At 43.3% G+C, this 23711-nt stretch overlaps 1 protein-coding gene across 1 annotated transcript in view; it reads left to right on the top strand.

Annotated features, from left to right (window-relative positions):
- LMNTD1 (lamin tail domain containing 1) overlaps window positions 1-23711 on the top strand; it is a 318801-nt gene that overhangs the window by 260671 nt on the left and 34419 nt on the right. The window contains exons 9-15 of the mRNA XM_065423769.1: window positions 484-599; window positions 4191-4417; window positions 8879-9092; window positions 18143-18329; window positions 19316-19435; window positions 21062-21279; window positions 22233-22405. Of these exons, the coding sequence (XP_065279841.1) occupies window positions 484-599; window positions 4191-4417; window positions 8879-9092; window positions 18143-18329; window positions 19316-19435; window positions 21062-21279; window positions 22233-22405 (1255 nt within the window). The remainder of the gene's footprint in view (window positions 1-483; window positions 600-4190; window positions 4418-8878; window positions 9093-18142; window positions 18330-19315; window positions 19436-21061; window positions 21280-22232; window positions 22406-23711) is intronic.

The raw sequence follows: 23711 nt of genomic DNA, 5'->3' as shown, positions 1-23711 counted from the left end.
TAAGTACTTCCCTCCTGACTGCTGAAGCAATCAGCTTATACTCTGAAATATGATACTTTTACCTTTCATGCATCATGTTTAACTACAGCTGTTATTATTGATTATAAAATGATCCAGCCGCTACTTAAAATGCAAAATTAAATAGAATCTAAGTAATGAACACTAATGCCTTGGAGACCGATTGCGAATGGCTGAATTTAAGACTTAATGAGTAAATGAACCACGACATTGTTAAGTATTGCATTTCAGTGGTAGAGAAAGACATCCTTGTGTACAATTTATAAAAGTAGATCAGATAGTTATGTTTGTAAAACATTTGGGGATCCTTTGGGTTGGAAGGTTAAATATAAGGATCTTATTATTGTATTGGGATATGTTTAAGATCTTTATGATTTCATATATGAGGGCTATTATATATCTATATAACAGAACCACCAACTTCAAATATATTAACTGCCTGATTTCATGCTTTTTCTTTCTCAGGAATTACAAGATCTTCTTCTAGCCAGGATGAAAGCACTGGAGGCTGTTGAGGAGAAAAATCTTTCCCTGCAAAATGAGATCAGTTTACTTAAAAGCACGTTTGGAGGAGAAAAAGGGTAGGAACATTAACTAAGCAAGGGCTATTTAATGACTACATATACTCCAGTTTTGTTGAACAAAACTTTTTAAACCTTCTTTGTAACTGCAGCCCCAGGTTTTAGTGACTTCTATGGTAACCAAAGAGCATGACCATCATCATAGCTCTTAGTCCTTCATAAAAGTGACGCAGATATCAGAGACTGATTTCTCAGGGGACAGAATGGCATAGTTGTAATGACACCATGTATTTAAAGAAATGCCAGATGATATAGCACTTGTTTACATTGTTATATAAAGAACCACTAAAAGTGTAGGAGTGTAAATGCTCACATGCCCCTTGGTTAACTTCTCTAAAACTTATCTCTGTAGAATCACTTATATTTTGCCTTACGCCTCCTACCTTTGAGGATCTGGACATCAGCTACTACCTACTTTTGGTTACCTTTGGTGCATTTTTATTTCAGGAGTACATATAAGCCTGTGAGACAGACTTTGCATCTGGATCTAAACATTCCCCAAACTTCTGGACTGGCCCTATTCAAACATTTGATTTAAGTCCTGTAGCAGGGCTTACCCAATCTGACTTTAGGCCTTGCTACTGCCTCAGTCTCCCCCTTCTTTCTCAGTTAAGAAAACTTCATGCTGCAGGCGTTTCCTCCATAATTCTTCTCTTTTTGGGAGAAGTAATGAAAAGTTCCAAACAACACACATCTTGGCTGCCTTCTGTAATACTGACAGATTGCTTTGGTCCCAACGTGCTGTTTGTTTATTTTGAGTATACTATAGTAGAGTCAGTCAGCACACTCTACATCTTAAGCGCTGATGGAGCAAGATGGATATTTTAATATCCTCCCACATAATTCAGTAGTAAGACTAGAGAAGCTTTGTCTGGACAAAGGATTGCATTATATGGTTCTAAGCCTAATACTGTAATGCCTCAGCCCTGTGGATGGTATTCACTGCCACAGAGGTTTCTTTACTAGCTAACAGAATAAGAAGGGTTGTCAGTCTTTGTGCAAATTTTCTGTGAGCATTCTGGGCCAAATTCTGCTCTCAGTTGCACCTGTGCAAGCTCCTGAGTAACCTTACTGAAGGTATTGGAATTTGGATTTACACCAATATTGCTGAGATGTAGACAGTAGATAACTAATTTCACTTTGAAACTCTTCATTTTTATACATGTGAAAGTGGTGTTTGTAAAACGAATGGCCCGAGCAAGTGTATCAACTTCTAGCCAAATGAAACCCAGATGCTTTCCCTTTTAGGGAAAGCAACCCTTTTCCTGAAACTGTAGCCTGAAAGCTCAAGTCACATCACATCAGCCTCAGCTGGGTTGGCATGAGCAAAAAGGTTTTCATTGGGCTATTTATACACACACGCTTTTTTCTTCCCGTGTAGTTTTCAACAGATGCTACCGTACTGTAAGATTTCAAATTGAGATATTTGTTTTGAAACTTCTGTGTGTTGGAATGTTACATGATTCCTAGAGCTACTTACACAAATTGTGCTGTCTGTTACATTGGTGTAAATCTGGTGTAACCTGTGGATGTCAGTGAAGTTACTCAGGATTTACAATTGCAAAAATGAGAAGAGAATTTTGCCCACTGTCTTTAAGCTGATTGGTTCTTTGGGAGAGGTGCATAAGGGCATATGCTGACTCATCCCTGCTATATATTGCTGTGCTATATGTTAACACTTAGGGCTAGATTGTAGCTGTGATATCACAGCTCTGCCTATGGGGTGGTGAGAGCAGCACTGCCTCAGGAGAAGCATCAGTGTGTGCCTCAGGAGAAGCATCAGTGTGTGCCTCAGAGAGGCATAGTTTTTGCCTAGGCTACACAAAAGGGGTGTGCACCTTACACCAGCTATTAGGTTAGTGTAAAATGCTCCACACCTTCCCTCACTTCCTTTCCTCGCTGCACCCTTTTTGGCATCCCAGTTAGGGGTGGGTTTTTCAGTTTGTTGGCAGTTACGAAAAATTAAGGGGGTGGGGGAATCAGTTTGGGTTGAACCAAAGTTGAAACAAATGTGAAAAATTTCAGCAAATCAAAAAAAAATTATTTTGGGTCAAACAAAACAGTGACAACTCCTGATTTACTCCAATGTATGTGAGAGCAGTGTGACAGAGTATTGGGAATACGTGTTTGTCCAGATAAGAATTCCACTTGGTTTATGGACATTGTTTGTAACTATAACCATCATTGTGAATGAGATCATCCATTATGTAGCAGGAACTTGACATGTAGTTGGGAAGCTGTCTGGAAAAGTGTGACAGAGCAATGAAGGACGATCAACACTGCATGGCTCTGCCCTGGTGAAACAATGAGGTTGCTACTGGCAGGGCCAATGACTTTGAATGGACTCTCTACACAGAAATCGGCCTGGAGGGAAGGGGCTGGAATCCCCCCTTCTCCCCTCTCTGTCTAAATCCGTGCTTAGGAGAGCTGCAGTTTCTCCACTTTACAAAACAGTGATAGTCTTTTTTTAAAGGTAGCTGCTTCCTAGACAAAGGAAGTCCTTTCACTGCCAGAAACAGATGACCCAAAAGGAGGAGTGGAGCCAGAATGGACTTAGCTTCTCCTAAGGACTTGGACCAAACCCAAAAGGGGTAGATGAGACTGGGGGGATTGTGACCAGGAGCTGTTGTTTTCCATGGATCTGTAATTCTTTTATGCTTTTTAAGAGTAAAGTGTGTGTGTTTAAGAAATTCCTTTTCTAAGCCTATTTCCTTCTTTACTGCCATGGTGTCCCTGAAGGGGTTAAGTAGAAACCAGAGCCCCCATCGCCATTCTGGAGGGGAATGTGTCTATAGGTACATCTACACTGCAATAAAATATCCGTGTGGCATGGCCACAGCCGGCCCAGATCAGTTGACTTGGGCTTGCGGGGCTAAAATTTGCAGTGTAGATGTTTGGGTTCGGACTGGAGTCAGTTGACCTGGGCTCTGAGACTCATTGCCATGTTTTTTATTGCAGTTTAGAGATATCCTACGTGACTTTGGGCTTAGGAGGGCTGTGGAAGTAGTTCTAGGGTCTAGGCAGGAGGATCCCGGGGTACTGCTGCCCAAGAAGGGTGTCAGACACACGGTCTGCACCTGGCAGTATGCCTGAGAGACCCAGAGCTAGGCACAGTGGCCAGTCACTACCCAGACCCCAGGAGCTTAGCATCACATGGGATTCAGTGGTTGGATCCCATAACAACAGACTGGTGTCCATCCAGAGAGTGGGACTGTCAGGTTGTGACAGCAGAATTGGCCCCAAGATATACTAGATATGTCAGATGTATGAGCATATTGCCCTGAATGGGAGGGTTGTGCTTCCTGGATGTTTTGGATAATTTATGCAACATTAAAGAGGATATAAAAGTCAAGAAATAATTGTAAGAATAATCAGCTAGTAGTAATCATCTTGAAAGGAGGACCAGGCTCGATGTTATTCTATTGGTTGATATTGAGGTTTCTTGTGCCTATACGAGATTCTGCCCTAGTTTACATCCCATCCAGCCCCATGGAAGTAAATGAGGTTGTACAATATATACATTGGCCCTGAGCAGTGAATGTGTTTTCCATGGACTCGTGAATGAATGTAATTTCACTATTTTTAATACAGAACGGAGGCATCCCATTTCCATTTGGCACCTAACCTGTCATACTCTGGTCACTCCCCTGTTACCTCAACTCCCATCATAGATGCATCACCCCAGCCTTCAGAGAATGTGCTCTCACCACAATCACTTCAGCCTGCTTCTGCAGCTACTATGACAACTGGAATCACAGCAGCACCCAGACTGGCCAGATCCGCCAGAGCAGATCCGACTACACAAAAGAGAGTTTTAGGTAAGCCCTCAAAAACTCTTCTGTAACTCATACCTAGGACAGAAGATTGCAGCACTTTATATGCTCTTATTCCCCAATATTTCAACTGTGCCCCATGATGATTTCTTACTGTGGTTGGAGTGATTTCCCTGCATGCATTGCAGCTATTAGAACTTTCAAACTAAGCAGCCTGTATCCCTGCCTACCTTCATGCCTCCAGCTTCCACCCCGGACACACCACACAATCCATCATCTACAGCCAAGCACTGAGGTACAACCGCATCTGCTCCAACCCCTCAGACAGAGACCAACACCTACAAGATCTTCACCAAGCATTCTCAAAACTACGATACCCGCATAAGGAAATAAGGAAACAAATCAACAGAACCAGACGTGTACCCAGAAGTCTCCTGCTACAAAACAAGCCCAAGAAAGAAACCAACAGAACTCCATTGGCCATCACCTACAGTCCTCAGCTTAAACCTCTCCAACGCATCATCAGTGATCTACAACCCATCCTGGACAATGATCCCTCGCTTTCACAGACCTTGGGGGGCAGGCCAGTCCTCGCCCACAGACAACCTGCCAACCTTAAGCATATTCTCACCAGCAACCACACACCGCACCATAACAACTCTAACTCAGGAACCAATCCATGCAACAAACCTCGATGCCAACTCTGCCCACATATCTACACCAACAACACCATCACAGGACCTAACCAGATCAGCTACAACATCACCGATTCATTCACCTGCACGTCCACCAATGTTATATATGCCATCATGTGCCAGCAATGCCCCTCTGCTATGTACATTGGCCAAACTGGACAGTCACTACGTAAAAGGATAAATGGACACAAGTCAGATATCAGGAATGGCAATATACAAAAACCTGTAGGAGAACACTTCAACCTCCCTGGCCACACAATAGCAGATGTAAAGGTAGCCATCTTACAGCAAAAAAACTTTAGGACCAGACTCCAAAGAGAAACTGCTGAGCTTCAGTTCATTTGCAAATTTGACACCATCAGATCAGGATTAAACAAAGACTGTGAATGGCTAGCCAACTACAGAAGCAGTTTCTCCTCCCTTGGTGTTCACACTTCAGCTGCTAGCAGAGGACCTCACCCTCCCTGATTGAACTAACCTCGTTATCTCCAGACTGATTCTTGCCAGCATATTTATACCTGCCCCTGGAAATTTTCATTACATGCATCCGACAAAGTGGGCATTCACCCACGAAAGCTTATGCTCCAATACATCTGTTAGTCTTAAAGGTGCCACAGGACTCTCTGCTGCTTTTTACAGATCCAGACTAACACGGCTACCCCTCTGAAGTTTAGGCATAGGCAACCCTGGTTTTTATTATGACAGAGGTTCTCTCTGCACTACAGTTAGAACCATATTTGGGAATCCAGTTACAACATAGTTGTTCCCAGACATGTTATCGCACTCTATGGTTTTACCTGTGGTGACTAGAACAAGCCATGTTACAATCATGTTAAGGGAATTGTAATATAGTCCTGCAAGTATGGGGTAATAGCATGGCTCTGTGAATGCAGTTAAAACAAGAGCTGGTCAAAAATTGGAATTTCTATCCAGTGGGGAAATTCTGATATTTTGACATCGTTTTAAGCCTAAATTGGGACAAGAAGTTGAAATACTGAAGTTTTTCATGGAACAACCAATTCTGTAAATGTTAAGACGTTTTATTTTCACTGAAATGTTTTGACAGTCCTGAATCTAAACATTTCATTTTGGTTTGTCGAAATGAATCAAAATGTTTTTGTTTGGCTTGATTCGATATTGAACTGCATCTGACTGAGATGCCACAGTGCCTCCTGGGAGTGGTGGTTCAGGTGCCTAATATTCCCATTGTCCTCTATGGATCAGGGTCCCCATCCAGACTACATCTCCCATGATGCCTGGTGATTGTAGGACTCCCATGATGCCTGGTGACAGGTCAACAAGAGGGGAGACAGCTGTGCATCAAGGGAGATGTAGTCCAACCAGGGAGCCTAGCCCATAGGAAAAAATGAGGGCATGAGGCACCCAAACTACAACTCCCTTGGGGTACTGTGGCCATTTAGGCAGATGCAGGTTAATGTCAAACTGACCTGAAATGAAACGTTTTGATTCAGTGTGGCAATCCAAAATGTTTCAATTTGGGTTGACCTGAAACCCCCAAAAATTGTTTTGATTTTCCCAATGAAAAAAAATAATTTTCAGCAAATTCAAAATTTTCTGTAGAAAAAAATGTTTGATGAAAAATTCTGGACCAGCTATAGTTATAACTCCTTGTCTGTTCTGGACTGGCCACCACGACTTAAATACCGATTCTAGATCCTCCACCTTCTCAGTGTATTTGCAGGCTGCACGCATTGTTACATGAACTGCAACATTTTACATAGTCAGATTGTGCGCTGCCCTTGCTCAGCCACAACAAGGGTCAAGGGAAGCACAAGAAGCCTCCCTCTACTAATGTGGCTGCTCAGGAGAAGTTCATAATAGTGGTCCCAGCTATGCTCATTCTTGTTGCCCCAAGGGAAGTGAGAGTGGGTAGGGAGAACCCAAGGCCGTGGCCCAGCCCAGCCACCACACTAACCTACAGAGCAGAGCCAGCGTGCTGGGTTAAGCAGTCTATGTCAGCCTAATGGTTGATTCAAATGATGCACCCCCTGTTCACAGAGTGCAGCATGGGGGAAGACTGTGTCTGCCCCTGGGGCAGTGTCCCCCATCGTCCTCAGGGAGGGTGCAACTCTGCATCCTCCCACACTTAGGGCTTGTGGCTAGGTGCCTTACTTTAGGCTATGAATCCCATTGGATTTCAGTGGGATTTGGGTGCCTAACTCCCTTAGGCCCTTTTAAAACCCCAGCCTTAGCCCATAGCATTCAGTAACACAGAAAAAGCTGCCACCAATGTGATCCAAGAAACAAACTGACTTATTAACACATCACTAAAAGCCAGCTTCAACAGAGTCTGCTCATTCTGCTGCTGCCTGTTCTGCTGCCACTCTGAATATTTGATCTAACAGAGACTCTAGCAAGCACAGAGCAACAGAGTCCAACAATGCATCTAGCTTCCTGATTATGGAGCTCATTGGCCTTTGCCCCATTTCTTCTCCAGCAAATCCCTGAACACCATTCTTTTGTGCCTCCTAGTTAGACTCATCCTCTGCAAAATTCCCACTCAGTTAAGCTGAACACCTGCCAAGGCTTTCTGTTTAGGCCACTGTGCTGTAGCTTTTACCCTCCTTATTGCTCATATGTTATTACATTTGGCTGCAACTAATTCTTCACTTGCCAAGACGAGGAGACCCTGTTTCATTGCCCAACTATTGGAACTGCTGGTTCATTTGAACTCTACCACAGAGAGCCTCGAGGGAGGGTACTACAAACAAGATATTGAAATGGGGGCCTGCACTGTGTCACTGCCTTGGTGTAATGCACTGTAAGATGGAAAAACAGAAACTCAAACATCTTGTTTTTACAATCAGAAAATCCCATTGGAAAAAGCAAATCAGCATGCCTGATTGGAGCCAGCATTCCTAATACAATGGGGAAGCTAATTCATGCAACATTATTACTCTCACTGACGCAGTAATTTTGCCAAATCAAGAAGGGTTTGAGTTTTAGCCATCTAAGGGACAGATCCCATAAGTACAGAGCACCTCCTGTCAGGTAATAAAAACCTTAAACTCCCATGGAAATCAATGAGAGTTGAGGCTGCTCAGCACTTGATAGGATCTGCATAGGGATAGTCCACCTGGCAGGGCATCCCCAACGCATCTCTTTGGGATCCAGAACTCGGGGAGGTCTGAAAAGCAGCACTGAGTCACAAGCACTGACAGGATCTGGGGGGAAGCTGATTTTTTATGAGACTTCGGTGGCAGACCAGGGGATCTCTTTGTGAGAGAGGGGTTCACCAGCAGCATTCACTTCTCCCCTGCCCCAGATCCTAAAGTCTCAGTGAGAGTGGGGGTGCACAGGTGGTGCATGGACACACATTTTTGGGTCTTTTGCACAGAGAGTGAAAAGAAAAGTCCAAAGAGGAGGAGAGGATATTATCACATTCATTCTGTAAGCGGAAGAGAGGCTCAATATGTTCAGTACCAACTCACAGCTGATGCTACACCTAATAGCAGCACTGAAATTGCAGGATGACATTTATACTGCCAGTGGCATAATTTATTGTTTTTGAGCTACCCAAGGTAATTCCTCCAAGGTAATAAATCGACATGTCACTAACAAAATATTCACTTTGCCAGCTGTGTTCCATTTTATAGCCATAGGTTTAAAGCTTCCTGAGAAAGGTTCATTGAGCACCGTTTTACATTAACAACTCAAGGAGGAGAAAGGAAATGAGATTATGCAATTTTTGTTACAAAAATAAAAGATGAAAAATATTGGGTTCTTTTTTATTTTGTCGTTTTGTATCTTTTACATCACTGCTTGTCTGTCTCTCTTGTTCGTTCAACAGCTCAGGGCAGCACTAATACCGAGTCACCAAAGTGGTCCTGTTCTAGGTCTAGTTCCCTCAGCCTTGACACGAATACATTAGGACAAGGTCAGGACTATTTCAGCTCTTTGTTTACTGACTCAAAGAAGAATGCTCAACATCCCGGACCCTTGGAGAGACAGGGAAGGACACCGTCAGCAGCTGAAGACATCATCTCTTCTGCATCCAGGCACAGGTGCTGTGTTAAGCCATCAGATGTCTAAAGACTTCATTTGTTTTAGCAGTAGGACTCTGTAATTGTGTTTTTATGGGGAACTTCCTTTCATTTTATTTCTGAAGGGCAGAGATGGTGTGCCTATACAGCCCTCTGTAATATCTCCATTAGGTAAGCAGTAAGACAGCACTTAGAACATAAGAACGGCCGTACTGGATCAGACCAAAGGTCCATCTAGTCCAGTATCCTGTCTACCGACAGTGGCCAATGCCAGGTGCCCCAGAGGGAGTGAACCTAACAGGTAATGATCAAGTGATCTCTCTCCTGCCATCCATCTCCATCCTCTGACAAACAGAGGCTAGGGACACCATTCCTTACCCATCCAGGCTAATAGCCATTAATGGACTTAACCTCCATGAATTTATCCAGTTCTCTTTTAAACGCTGTTATAGTCCTAGCCTTCACAACCTCCTCAGGCAAGGAGTTCCACAAGTTGACTGTGCGCTGTGTGAAGAAGAACTTCCTTTTATTTGTTTTAAACCTGCTGCCCATTAATTTCATTTGGTGGCCTCTAGTTCTTGCATTATGGGAATAAGTAAATAACTTTTCCTTGTCTACTTTCTCCACTTCACTCATGATTTTATATACCTCTATCATATCCCCCCTTAGTCTCCTCTTTTCCAAGCTGAAAAGTCCTAGCCTCTTTAATCTCGCCTCATAAGAGAGAAAGGCCAAGCAATTATCCACAAAACATGGGAGAATGTCAAAGGTTTGAAGGTTTTGTGACGGGTTGGGTCACAGATACCCCCTTGGGACTGCCACCTGATGTGCTGGGACCACCTCTGAGCCCATTTTCCCTAGCAGCTTGGGACTTCAGTACCCTGCCTTATTGAGCCAGACACACTAGCCTGCTACAAACACAGACCCAGATCTGAACCACGTCCCCCAAAAGCTGCAGGCTTAACTGAAAACAGCTTAAGAAGTGCTCTTGTCTCTAGCACCCAGATACCCAGTTCCCAATGGGATCCAAACCCCAAATAAATCCATTTTACTCTGTATAAAGCTTATACAGGGTAAACTCATAAATTGTTCGCCCTCTATAACACTGATAGAGAGATACGCACAGCTGTTTTCTCCCCAGAAATTAATTACTTGCTCTGGGTTAATTAATAAGTAAAAAGAGATTTTATTAAATATAAAAAGTAGGATTTAAGTGGTTCCAAGTAATAACAGACAGAACGAAGTAAGTTACCAAGCAAAATAAAATAAAACACGCAAGTCTAAGCCTAATACAGTAGGAAACTAAATGCAGGTAAATCTCATCCTCAGAGATGTTCTAATGAGCTTCTTTGACAGACTAGACTCCTTCCTAGTCTGGGTCCAGCAATCACTCACACCCCTGTAGTTACTGTCCTTTGTTCCAGTTTCTTTCAGGCATCTCTTTGGGGTGGAGAGGCTATCTTTTGAGCTATCTTTTGTCTGAAGACAAAATGGAGGGGCTTCCGGGGCCTTTTATATTCTCTCTCTTGTGCAACATCACAGCCACAAGATGGGGTTTCTAGCCACCTGGGCAAGTCACATGTCTATGAATGATTCCGCTTTTTGCAGGCCAATGCCATTGTTTACATGTTAGTTTGAACATTCCCAGGAAAGCTCCCAGGGAGACTGGCATCTCCCAAAGTCCATAGTTAGTTAAGTACTCCCAATTACTTGAATAACCCCTTCACACTATGTTGAACAAATCTGTCTATGAGCTTCCTACAGCAAACACTTTAAATACAAGCATAGAGCCAATGCTCAGAACTTCAGATATAAAAATGATACATGCATACAAATAGGATGGATGAATATATTCAGTAGATCATAACCTTTGCAAAGATATGTTACATGACATATCTAGCATAAAATATATTCCAGTTATGTCATATTTACACTCATAAGCATATTTCTATAAAGCATTATGGGGTGCAACATCACAGGTTTGCTTAAGATAAGTCACCAAAAGTGTAGAGGTCAGACTCAGTCCTGCACAGCAGCTGCCCCAGAGGTGGAATTCACCCTAGGTAACATGACCTACAGGTTTTGAAACCACGTCTGCAGGGCTCCTAGGGGGTCATCACGCTCCAACCCTCCACCCAGTGGTTTATTGGCATCAACTAGAATCAGGTCTCCTTGAAGCCTACTTCAATTAGGAGGCTCCACCATGGGTCCTGATTGGTGAAATACCAGAGCTCCTGATTGTCTCATTTCCCCTACTTAAGCCAGGAGGAACAGGAAGTCATCTGTACAACTGGGCTCCATCCTGCTTTGGACTGCTCAGCCAGTGCTGCCTGCTCTTGTGTCCTGGTACTGACCTCCTGGTTTCTTGACCCAGCCTGATTTCTCGTATCTTACTCATGTTTCCTGACCTTCTGGTTCTGGCTGGTGTGGGGACCAGGCCCTATGCTAACCATGAAGCCTATCTGCCTACTTTACAGCCGTGATGTTGGGAGAGTACAGCAATTATATTCACCATCCTTCTTTCAGAGTTTTGTTGCAGGAGGGTCACTAACAAACTCTGGTTAGTGCTCTAGAGGGGCCTTTCTGGTGGAGGCTGCCCAGAAAAGGAACTGAAACTCTGCATCTCCTGGCTGGTTTGGCCCCACTCTCTCTTGGGCTTGACCTGCTCATTTTTGGTAGCTCCAGGCCCATGAATGGAACTGGGGCTGCAGGTGGCTTGTGGGGGGTCCCACAGTTTGGGTTGGACCAGCAGAACCTGAGGTAACCCAGGGCGTGAACTGAGCCCTAGATGGTTAGACAAGGCTAGTCCAAATTTATCCAAACCTACTGAGAGCCATATCATAAAATATATTGGCCCCAGGGATAAACTCGTTATCCCAATATATTTTCCTTCCATCTCTAATTTAGAATCTTAGATATTAGAGATGGGGAAGACCTATTGGGCCAGATCTTCAATTGGTGTAAATTGTCACAGCTCCATCAGCTGCAATGGAGATAGGACAAGTGACACCAGCTGAGGATCTGCCCCATTAGGTCCAGTGCATCCCATACCCGTGTGGATTGTCCCGTACAGTATATTTTCTAGTGCTTTGTCCAGTACATATCATGTTTGAGGCCCAGACATCTTAATGTTAGGAAGCTTTTCCTGATATTCAGCCTAAACAGGGCCGGCTCCAGGCACCAGGCAACCAAGCTGGTGCTTGGGGCGGCACCTGGAGGGGGGCGGCGCGGCGCTCGGGCCGCCGGGGAGAGCGGGGCCACAGCCGAGCTCACCGCCCTCCCCCCGGCGCTCTGGCCGCCCTCCCCCACGCGCCCTCCCCCCGGCTGCCGGGGGGAGAGCCGAGCCCCCGCCGGGGCTCACCGCCCTGCCCCCGCCGGGGCTCACCGCCCTGCCCCCGGCGCTCTGGCCGCGGGGGGGGAGAGCCGAGCCCCCACCGGGGCTCGCCGCCCTCCTCCCAGGGCTCCGGCTGCCCTCCCCTCCGGCGCCCTCCCCCCGGCGGGAGAGCGGAGCCCCCGCCGGGGCTCGCCGCCCCCCCCGGGCTCCGGCAGCGGCGGAGGCTTTTTTGCCTGGGGCGGCAAAAAAGCCAGAGCCGGCCCTGAGCCTAAATTTTCCCCTTTTTAATTTCATCCCATTGCTTTTAGTTGAACCTCCTTGTACCAACCTAAATAATTCTTCTGCCTTCTTGTACTTCCCAGCCCTCAAGCATATCTGCTCTATTACCATGTCTCCCTGTCCCCTTAGTGATTCACTAACTAAACCATATGTATTTAACTCTTTTCTCATAAATCAATCCCGCCAGCCCCCGAATCCGTTTTTTCTGAACCTTTCTAGAATACCTTCCAAAATGTCAATATTTTTGTGCTAAGTGCCCAGAAATGAACACAGTGTGCCTGATTCTGATCTCACTTACACCAACATAAACCAACAGCAACTTCTTTCTAGTCCGTGGAGTTACACTAGTGTATGTGAGAGGAGAATCAGGATCAATATTGCAGGTGGTTCCTCCACAGAGCTGTCCAAAGGGAATCTATTACCTCCTTGCTCCCTACTTTGCATATGCAGCCACAATTGGAACAGCTTTCTTTCCCCCTACAGGGTCACATTAACTATCCTTATTCTAGCCTTTCAGCATTACTGCTTTCCAGGCTTTTCCCTGCCGGTGCATTTTATGCTTTTGATTATTTCCCCCGTTTGTGTTATTTCTCTGTCCCTGGTTTTCTCCTCCGATCACGCATCTCCGCCCAATTTAGCATTATCTGCATATTTTATTAACCAGCTGTTTTACTTCCTCTTCCAAATCATAAGTGAACATGTTCCATGAGACGGGACCTGACACCATCCTGTAGGGGACCCCCACACACAAACACACAAGACACTTCCTCATGGTTTATCATTATTATTTGTTTACAGTCTCTCAGTCAGTTCATGTGACAGTATTTATACCCAAGACAACAGGAACTAATACTCTGAGAAAATTCTATAACAAATGCTTTATTCAATTCCAAATCTATGTTACCTGCTGCTTTCCCTTTCTTGTTAATTTTATAATGCTTGCAATTTTATAGACATTTCTCTAGCAGATAAAATCTTCATAAATCCCTGGCACTTACTGCTTGTGTTTCTATAACTAGACCTGTGTAATTCAGGACATTATGTGTATAGCTATGAAAAAATACCTTTGAAGGCCAGTTAGAAAGCTGAAATTGTTTCCAGAATTCTACAGCATTTCCAAATCCTGAGATATGCCCTACTGTTTGACTGGGCAAGGGCAGGAAAAGTCTAGCTAAATGCAGAAAGATAAGAGCTTACTTTCTCCTTCATGAATTTCCTTGTATTGTGAGAACTGTTTTCCAGTGGGGGATTATCACATCTCATCTCACACAGAAAGCAGGAGAAATAATTAGTTCTGCTAATTGTAGAAGATAAAGAGTAAAATGTGGTGACAGTTCGCTTTGTGTGTTGTTAAACTTGTTTAATGCATGAAATAGGCAATTTTTAAAAAATTCTCATTTGATTAATTACTGACCATCATGACACTCAACTGCACCAGCACACCAACTCCCTTTTGAGCACACCCACATTAAATTTTAAAAATACACTCACTCTCAATGCCCACCTATATAATGGGGCTGCCTGCGCTAGCAGGGGACTAGACTTGGTGACCCAAGAAGTCCCTACCAATCCTATGTCCCTATGTTCCTATCAATTTGATGTTCCCATCAAATAAAATTATGCTGCAATGCACAATCATAACTCCAGTCTGTTGATTTATAATTGTATTATATAACATATTATGAATAGACATGAAATGGGGTGTATACACATTTCAATAGTATTTCTGTATAGCTGTGTTTAGTAGTGTATATTTTTTGATGGAAGGCACAATGTCACTAATATTATTTAGTACACAAATTTTGTAGAAGTTTGTGTTTTTGATAAACTAAGATATTTTAATCAGCAGTGTGATTTTATAATTTTTAATTCACTTTAAATTCGTTTGCTGTGCGGTATGCAACAATGCTAAGGTTGTAATTTTACGGTTGCAATTATTACTAAAGTATTAAATAATGGAGCGGTGAAAGGTCGGAGTTGAGGCTGTGCACTGCAGTGAGATTTTCAGTTTTTTTCATGTATGCAGCTAAGGTAGTAGTATTGTTGAACCAAAAGTGTTAGAGTATAATGACAATAGTGGCCTAATGTTTGGAGACTGGGTTGTGTTGGATGTGAACGTTGTCTTTTAACTATTTCCTTGCTGTTCATACTTGAGCAACCTTACCTCTAATTCAAGTAAGTTTTTGTGTGTTTTATTGACTGTAAGAAAAATGGAGTGGAAGCACTCTAAACAATGTAAATCATCAATATCTATTTTGCAGTAAGTACATCTGCATACACTAAGTACATCTGCATACAATAATTAGGGCTGGACTAAACCAAATCCAGATTGCCAATCCTCTAAACTTTAAAGCAATTTGGATCTGGATCCAAACTTTATTTCTCAGACCCATATCTGACACTAATATGTACAGGGTATTTTGCAATCCTAGACAAATTTCAATATTTATACTGTCCCCTCTCCCCCCAGTCCATTTCTGCCCCATCCTGCACCTATAGCTAAATCCACTGGCAAATAAATATATAGGCCTTTATTTGCATCCATGTAAATAAACCTTTTGTCCTATATTTCTCCTGTCATAGTAATTGTACCAACATAAATCTTTCCTTTCAAACATTAAGACTTCTGGGCTTAGAAAAAGGTGGGATGTTTTCTATTAAAGGGACACTGTTAAGTTAAAAATACAAGGCCAAATTCTCCAGTGAGCTGGAAGCTTTGTATTGGCATACCACCCAACAGTCCCATTTCCTATCCCCCGCTTCTTCATTTTTCACCAGTCTTGTGTCAGAAAGGCCCCCATCAGATTCTGACCCCACCCCTATCATATTTACCCTTCCTATACCTCCAAGTTCCTTTAAGTCCAGATGCAATTCTTGTCTAGAAACAAGTCTTCCTCAAGCACCTACCGTGCACTGCCTGATTCCACCTAATACCCATGTTCCTTCGGATACACCTAATACTTTTTGCCCCCACTCTCTATTTCCAAATCCTACCCTTAACATCTATCCTTCCAGTCCCTCATTTCTTACCATACCTCAAGCACACACCCGGTCCACATGTCCCTCTTGATTCTCCTGCCCAACTTCATATTTCTGTTCCACTTCCTTCCTAGTCCAGATTGTCACTCTGCCGCTGGCCTGCTCAAAACTCCTTTTTGTTTTGTTTTGTTTTTTGTGCTACCCCATATGTCCTGGTATCCAAGATTTTCTCTTGTTCCTTCACGTGGCCCAAGTTTCCTCCAGAAGTAGCCTCTCTTTGATGGAATGGGAGGCACTTCTAGCAGATTTTCTCATGGAGAGGCAATATGGCTTATCCTTCTTATCCTCATGCTGCAAGTGAAGTCTTTTTGGCCACACAACTTGTCATCATCTACACCTGTGCCAAGTGTGAGAACACAGGGAACATCTTCTCATTCTGTGTTTGTACAGCCCTTACCACAATGGTCCATGATTAGCAGGGGCGTCTCCAGGCACCAGTGCACCAAGCGCGTGCCGGGGGCGGCCTGCCGGTCGCTGTGGGGGCGGCAATCAGGGAGCCTTCGGCGGCATGCCTGCGGGAGGTCCACCGGTCCTGCAGCTTCGGCGGCAATTTGGCGGTGGGTACGCCAAAGCCGCAGGACCGGCGGACCTCCCACAGACATGCCGCCGAATCCACATTACCAGCGGACCTCCCGCAGGCGCGCCGCCGAAAGCCGCCTGACTGCCGTGCTTGGGGCGGCAAAATACATAGAGCCGCCCCTGATGATTAGAGCTCCTAGGCACTACGGTAATACAAATAAATAATAATGATGAATGATACCGGACCAGAAGGGCAGCATTTTACCCTAACTTTGCATCAGTTTAAATCATGGTTCACAGTGCAAGGTACCATAGAGAATCAGGCCCTTTTTTCCTATGGGAAGCTCCCTAAAGGACTCCCGCTGCTGATGGGAGGAGCAAACAGACTTGTATGCGTGTTCTCTGCCCAGAGAGAGAAGGGACTCAACAGAGGGCCCAAAGATGCGGCAAAGGGAAAGGAAGGGAGGGTTTCCTACATGCTGCATAGCACAGTATTGTGCTCAGTAAGCATGTATTCTTAGTTTCTGTTGGGGGAGATCAGGGACAGTTCCCACCCCCTCCCTTCATATCTGTCACTAGGTGCTGCAGACTGCAGGCAGTCATGTGCAAGCATGACTCCCTACTGTGCAGCATGAATGAATTTTTGGGTGGGTGGGTGGTTTTTTCCACTCACCAATTATTATTTTGCCACCTTACGCAGACTCATGTCTATTTGTGCTGTAGGGCCAGGCTTGAATACAGGCACAAACACCTACATATTAGACTTATCAGCAAAACAGAAGGCGGCATGCATAGCCAGGGCAAAGACATTACACAGACAGGAGACACAGACAAGACATTACAAGGGCTAAACAATTAACTAAATCACAGTGGCTGTCTCATGGAAAATTGGATGATTCCTCAGACTTCTTTCACAACTTGTCTGATAAGACCAGTAATGAGCATTATAGTCCAGAACTGTGTTTTAAAAAGAGCTTTCTTGACATGTAAGTTGCTTAGAAGAGGACCGCTCCAGAGAGAAATTTATTTTCCAGTGCTTGCCGAAGATAAAGTGTTCCTCTGCTCACTCGAGGAGTTCCTCTGCTTTCTGCAGATAAATCACAGACCCTTGTTTGCTACATGTCTGAAACGAAAGAGAGAATAGGTCTTAATTGTTTTAACATGTATCAAAGGGGTAGCCGTGTTAGTCTGGATCTGTAAGAGCAGCAAAGAGTCCTGTGGCACCTTATAGACTAACAGACATATAGGAGCATGAGCTTTCGTGGGTGAATACATCCGAAGAAGTGAGTATTCACCCACAAAAGCTCATGCTCCAATACGTCTGTTAGTCTATAAGGTGCCACAGGACTCTTTGCTTGTTTTAACATGGTGTCTCTTGGACATTGGTTAATAGTACAACTTCCCTTTCCTCCACAAAGGAAAATAAAAATGAGGGACAGGTGGAAATCAAGAAAGGAGGAAGGAAAGGAGGGAGAAAATACATAGATGAAGTCAATGACTGAGATTTTCAAAACTGACAAGGGGATTTAGCCACACAACTCCCATGAATTTTAATGGCCAGATTGTGTGGTCAACCTTAAAAATATTAACCGACATACATTTCGAAAATAGAAATAGCAAACTGTGATGATGATTCATTTTTTTAAAAAGTACCAATTAATTTCCGATGGTAATGGGGGCCCAAAAATTTGTAAGATAGCTAGTATGTGTTGATATATGTAAAGCACACTGAGTTTTTCAGATGAAAGGGTCTATGTAAAGTGCAGATTATTACTATTGTAAATAGTCTGCATACAGTATGTTTATTATGCAGACATCAGGGCAGGCTGTTATAGTTAAAGGCATGTGTATTTCGTTTGTGAAATGCTTTTAAACCTTTGATTCTACTTTTATTATTTAGTGCTATTGGCAACTTAAAAATAGCAGAAGTTCATTCGGGTGGTCATTTTGTGAAGATCCTTAACTGTTCCCCTGATAAAGAGGAGGGCATTGGGGATTATACACTCCAGCAAAATGTCAGCGGCCATCCAGTAACAGTATTCAAATTCCCACCAAGGATCAGAATGAAGGCCAATTCTACTGTAACCGTGAGTACAGAAGAGGAAAATGCCAAATGAACACCGAGGGGATAGCTAAGAATTTACCTTCCGTAACTCAGCTGCTCCTCATCCACTGTAATGCAAGGTCAAAATTTCAAACCTAAAATACTTGAAGTCAGGCTCATAAATCCATATTTTCAGAAGTTTGAGCACTCACAAATCCCGCTGAACTCAATGGGAGCTGCTAGAGGTCAGCACCTTTGAAAATCAGGGCACTTTTATTTAGGTGCCTAAATGTGGATTTAGGAGCCCAACTTTCAAAATTCTGCAGAAAGTTTGAAGATTCTGGCCTGATATCATAAAGAATCTTCCCCATTTCCCACTCTCCCCTCTAAGCATTGCTTCTGTAAGATATCTCCATACTGCAACATAATTTTCAGTACAAAGAAATTGGTCTGAACTGAAACCCTGGATCTGAAGGTCAATCCTTTTGAATGCTGCTTGCAAAAGTAAGTTAGGATCATTTTACACAAGAAAAATATTTTCATCATGGTTCCTGTTGCTTTGCAGAGCATGATGCAGAGCTGTTGTTAACATCTGTATAAAACTAAAGGAGAAAAAATTATTGGAACTGCCTGTTCCCTCACTGGGAGGCTCCAGAATCAATCGTGGACTAGGATTGTAAAGGTCTATGTTGCAGGCCTATTAAAATACCCAGCATAAATAAAAAGAAATCACCTATTGTTAATCTGACCCTCAGCAATATTGGCTAAAAATCCCCCAAAACCTAATATAAGTGCCTGAAAAATATGCCCTCATAATTATCTCTATTAATCCACAAGAGCAGGTCTTCATGACAATAAGTATAACCAAGCCATTGCTACAGATCTTGAAATGCAGTCCCTTCAGCTTTGATTTCATGGAGAAAAGCCTTGAGAGAGGGAAACCTGCTGCTTCTTACTGAGTCTACACACTTCATAAACATCCAAGGACCATCCTCTCTATATCTGATTACTTCCTTTGGATTGTTGCAGGTATGGACAGCAGATTCTAAAGTGCTTCATAAACCTCCATCAGATTTCCTTTGGAAGGAGCAAGATAGGTTTAAAACAGGCCCAGAGTGCACTACCATTCTTTGTGAACCTAATGGTCAAGTGAGTGTTCTGATTCTCATGAGCTGTTTGTCATGTAATTAATAGAATTGCTAAATTCTTCTACTCATCCTTCTTAAAAGGATGGCCGGATGTAAGGATAATTGTAAAGAGTAGCAATGGCATGCAGAGTTTTGGCAAGCAAATAACCCAAGAAAGTGCCAACGAGCAGGTGTACTGGTATGTGGAGTCTTGAAGCTTAACAAACCCAACGTTCCGGGTACATTGAATATGTAGCATTGAATACTTGCACTTTACAAGTGGGACAGGACAAAGGCTTTCCCCCAGTGTCACCCACTCCATACCTTTTTGAAGTCTGGACTTGACTATATAGTGCTAGATCCTGTTGACAGTAATGGGTCTATTCATGTGCTTAAAGGTAAACGAGCATAAGTGCTTAGCTGGATCAGGGCCACAGTACTGAGCACTTTGCAGGATCGAGCCCATGAGCCCTAATTGAGCAAATTACATAATGTGAGTAAATCTTGGCTGTGAATCTTGCTTGGGTTTACAAGTTAATTACTGAGACCTTGAGGACTAAAGTAAGGGGCTAGATAGACAGGCTGGCAGTATGAAGGTCTACTATGCATAGAACAGGTACAACATGGGCCCCGGCAGTGCAAGTTTTCTTCAGATCTCCTTGCCAGTGTGCTTCTTCCTTAACCTGGAGAGCCCCCCCATAGGGGTGAGAAGTTCAGCTATCCATGTCTATTCAGTCCAGGGGCAAATCCTTTAGCAATTGCCAACAATATTGGCAGTTGTGGTGGGTTTTGTGAGGTGGACCTTTGTCCACTTAGAAATGAGACTGAAACCAGACTTAGTGTATGTCTAAGCAGCAAACTAAAACCCGCATTGGCTCGTGCCTGCCGACTCAGGCTCACGGGGCTCGAGCTGCGGGGCTGTTTCACTGCTGTGTAGACGTCCGGGCTTGGGCTTAGGCTCAGGCTGGAGTCCAGGTTCTGGGAGCCTCCCATCCTGCAGGGTCACAGAGCCCGGGTTCCAGCCCGAGCCCAGACGTCTACCCAGCAATGAAACAGCCCCACAGCCCGAGCCCCATGAGCCTGAGTCGGCTGGTGTGGGCCAGCCACAGGTTTTTCTTTGCTGTGTAGACATATTCTAAAAGTAATCTAGTGGCAATGATTTTTTGGCCATTTCTAGCCTGAGCCAGACTTGAACCAGTGACCTGGAGACCAATTTCCTCAAACTATCCAGTCTCCCTTGTACAGTATTAATCTAATTTACTTGATACAACCTGTTTTTTATTCAGATTTTTATACTCTTTTCCCCTGTCTTCTTCCTTAGTTTGGCCAAACTTGCCATTGCATTGGTAATGTGTCTGTTTAATTTAAGTCAAGCAGTTGAATTGCAAAGCTGTTACATTATGAATCCACCCTATAATTTTAAGAACTGAAAATGGATTTTAAAGATCAAATCAATGGCTGTGATTTGATGCCTTGCCATTATTCTCTGGCTCACACCCTTGAATAGTCGGCTCAAAAAGATCATAGAACCTTTACCTCCTCGCCTCTTTCTTCCCTCACCCCCCGCACACACTATTCCTTCTGTAACAGAAACAATAAACTTGATGGTTAAATGAAGTAACTGAATGAGTGGTGTTTTTTTCTTCAGGCTGTTGCTTGGTATACACCTATTCACTGGAACAGAAAGCAAGGATGGAAAGAGCGAGAAGATGATGAATACCTTAAGAGCAGCAAAAAGCCAATTATACCAACAAAAATGCAAAGAGATGAATGGGAAAAGGAACCAGAGTCTGTGATAATTGATAAAGAACAGGAAGGGGCTGTCCAAGGTCGAACAGAGGAAAGCGGACCGGTTTTCATTAAAAGGTAACCATCCATCTATTGACTGTACTCCATCGTTATAATATAGCACTATTCCTGGCTGGCTGTGGAAGCAAATGAGCATCTTGCAAAGAAAGTTGTTATTAGGATTGGGTGAATTGGGCAGGATAAAATAAGAACTGACCCGAACTTTCAAACAAAATCCAAACCAAACTTTGTTTTAGGTTCCATGCAAGAGAGCAATAGTTTCAGTCAATGAAGTAATGGGACATTTTGCAAGAAAACCTGAGTTCATTATATATTATTCACTCACTGAGCACACAAAAGTGTGCCAGGCAACATCCAGACAGAAAAGACACATTCACTGCCTCAAAGAGCTTATAGTCTAAAGGTTGTGATGTTCATAGAATTATTCACACTAGTTTGTGAAAAAGGTGGATCTAAAACTCATAGTTTCCTGCTCCAGCGCAATGCATCTTAATCTAGGCCATAGGGTATTTTGAAGGGGAAAAGCAGCATAGGCAGAGATTTAGTTGTTGGATCCTTGCAGCATGCTTATAATTTGACCAAACCTGGGCAGATTTTTTAATGAGGACAGTAAAAGGCCCCTCTCTGCCCCCAGGAGTATTCCTCTGCTAAATTTCAACCTTCTGCTCCAAGCTGTGGCTAGAGCTGTTTAAAAGACAGTTCAAAAAATTTTAACATTGGCCAAACTAACTAGTGTTCTTGGAAATGGTTGAACAGTTTTGCTTAAATTTCCAAAGAAATTCAACCTGAATCAAAGAGTCAGTATGGAAAATTTCAGCCCAAAGGGTTAAAGTTTGGCAAAATTATAAACAACTGTAAATAAGGGATTATAATAGTGTTAGACAGCCTTAATATAGATGCTACTACTACTCCACCTATAATATAAGTTATATAAAATATATGTGTACTATACACATATATTAAGATATATACAATATACAGAATACAATCATTTGTATTTCTGTTTACAGAGAAAAAAAGATCCCAGCAACCCTGTTCCCTACTCAGAATTCTTGGTGCCGAAGTCCAGCCTCTCCCACGCACCCTCACTTTTCTCTGCTCAGACCATTAACCATGGGCAATGATGGCAGCAGTCTATGCAGGCAGTCCAGGTGTCAGTCAGCAAAACCTGACCCAGCACCAGGTGAGTTAGAGAGCAGTGCTCATAGAAGGTTCAAGATGCAAGATATTGTCTTCAATAGGCAGAAAAGTTTTGAAATTTGCTGGAAGAAAAAGATCAGTAGTTCTGCAGTAGTAATGTATACGTGTTATCACTCATATCATACACTTATCCTGCATGTATCGGTTTTTAAAAATAAGCGTTCCATGAGGTTGTTGTTGTTGCTGTTTTTGATATGAGTTGTTTGCCGTTAGGATTGACTCTTTTTAGAAAATCATAATACCAAGATTCAGTGAGAGAGAGACACTTGTATTGACTATGAGTTGTTAATTAGGCATTGGTGAGCATCCTGTGTTTAACTCTGGTATTTCAAACCCAGGAAGTTATTGACAGACTGGAAGGAATTCAGACAAGAGCACCAAAGTAATTAAGAATATGAAGAGATTGATTTATGAGGAAAGATTAAGAAGTTGTCACAGTTGAGGGCAACTACATCTGTATTTCCCCCTCTGTGGTCCAGCAATGGCATCCACTCTTAGGCTTCCGGCCCCCCCAGCCATCACATCTCTTAAGTAGAGACATACCTTTCTCTCTCCTCCTCTCCTGATTGGGGTTTTTCCAGGCTGCATAGTTTCCTGCCTACACTGTGACTAGCCCAGCTAGTCAGCACGCCTGCTTTGCCTTCTCCTCAGAGGCTATAAACAGCATAATGGCCCACAGTTAAGTTACCACACAGCTCTTTCCAAAAAAGCACATTTATTTTTAAGGTAAAAGCATTACACAGAAAAGATATTAAAAACAAAAGAATCTATATCCTTCTAATAAGTTTGCAAGAGATCACCCCTCATTCCAACAAGGGCTCTGACAGGTAAACAGTCGTTCAAACCCCAGATAGGGATTTTTCTGTTGTTACAAGTTCATAACCACCTTGGCTCAGAACAAGGTCGCCCATGAATAGGTCAAGTCCTTCCAACTCTTCCCAGGAAGGATTTGGGCCTACCTTGGACAGATGGTCCTGTCCATTTGCTGGATCAGAAAACAAGCCCTGAATCTTCGTCTGCTGGTCTCTAGAGAATCCAGTTTATGCAAGTCTGTCCAGGTGGTGGTACCTCTTCAGAGCTGTTGCACGCTGAGTGAATTTGCCTAATCGCTCTACCCGCTTCCGCTGTTCTTAATTCCTGGAGGGCTGTGGTCAGCCTCGCCTATTGAATTACATACACTCCATGGCCCACAGTGATACATACAATTAATAAGTAAGATCTCCCAAAGATATTGCAGAAAATTCCCATATCTGTCACAGAAGTAAATATGTTTGACAACCAAGGGACAG

This window comes from Emys orbicularis, chromosome 1, assembly GCF_028017835.1.
Source record: "Emys orbicularis isolate rEmyOrb1 chromosome 1, rEmyOrb1.hap1, whole genome shotgun sequence".
In the NCBI taxonomy this organism is placed as follows: domain Eukaryota; kingdom Metazoa; phylum Chordata; order Testudines; family Emydidae; genus Emys; species Emys orbicularis.
This window is presented reverse-complemented; position numbering and strand designations above follow the sequence as displayed.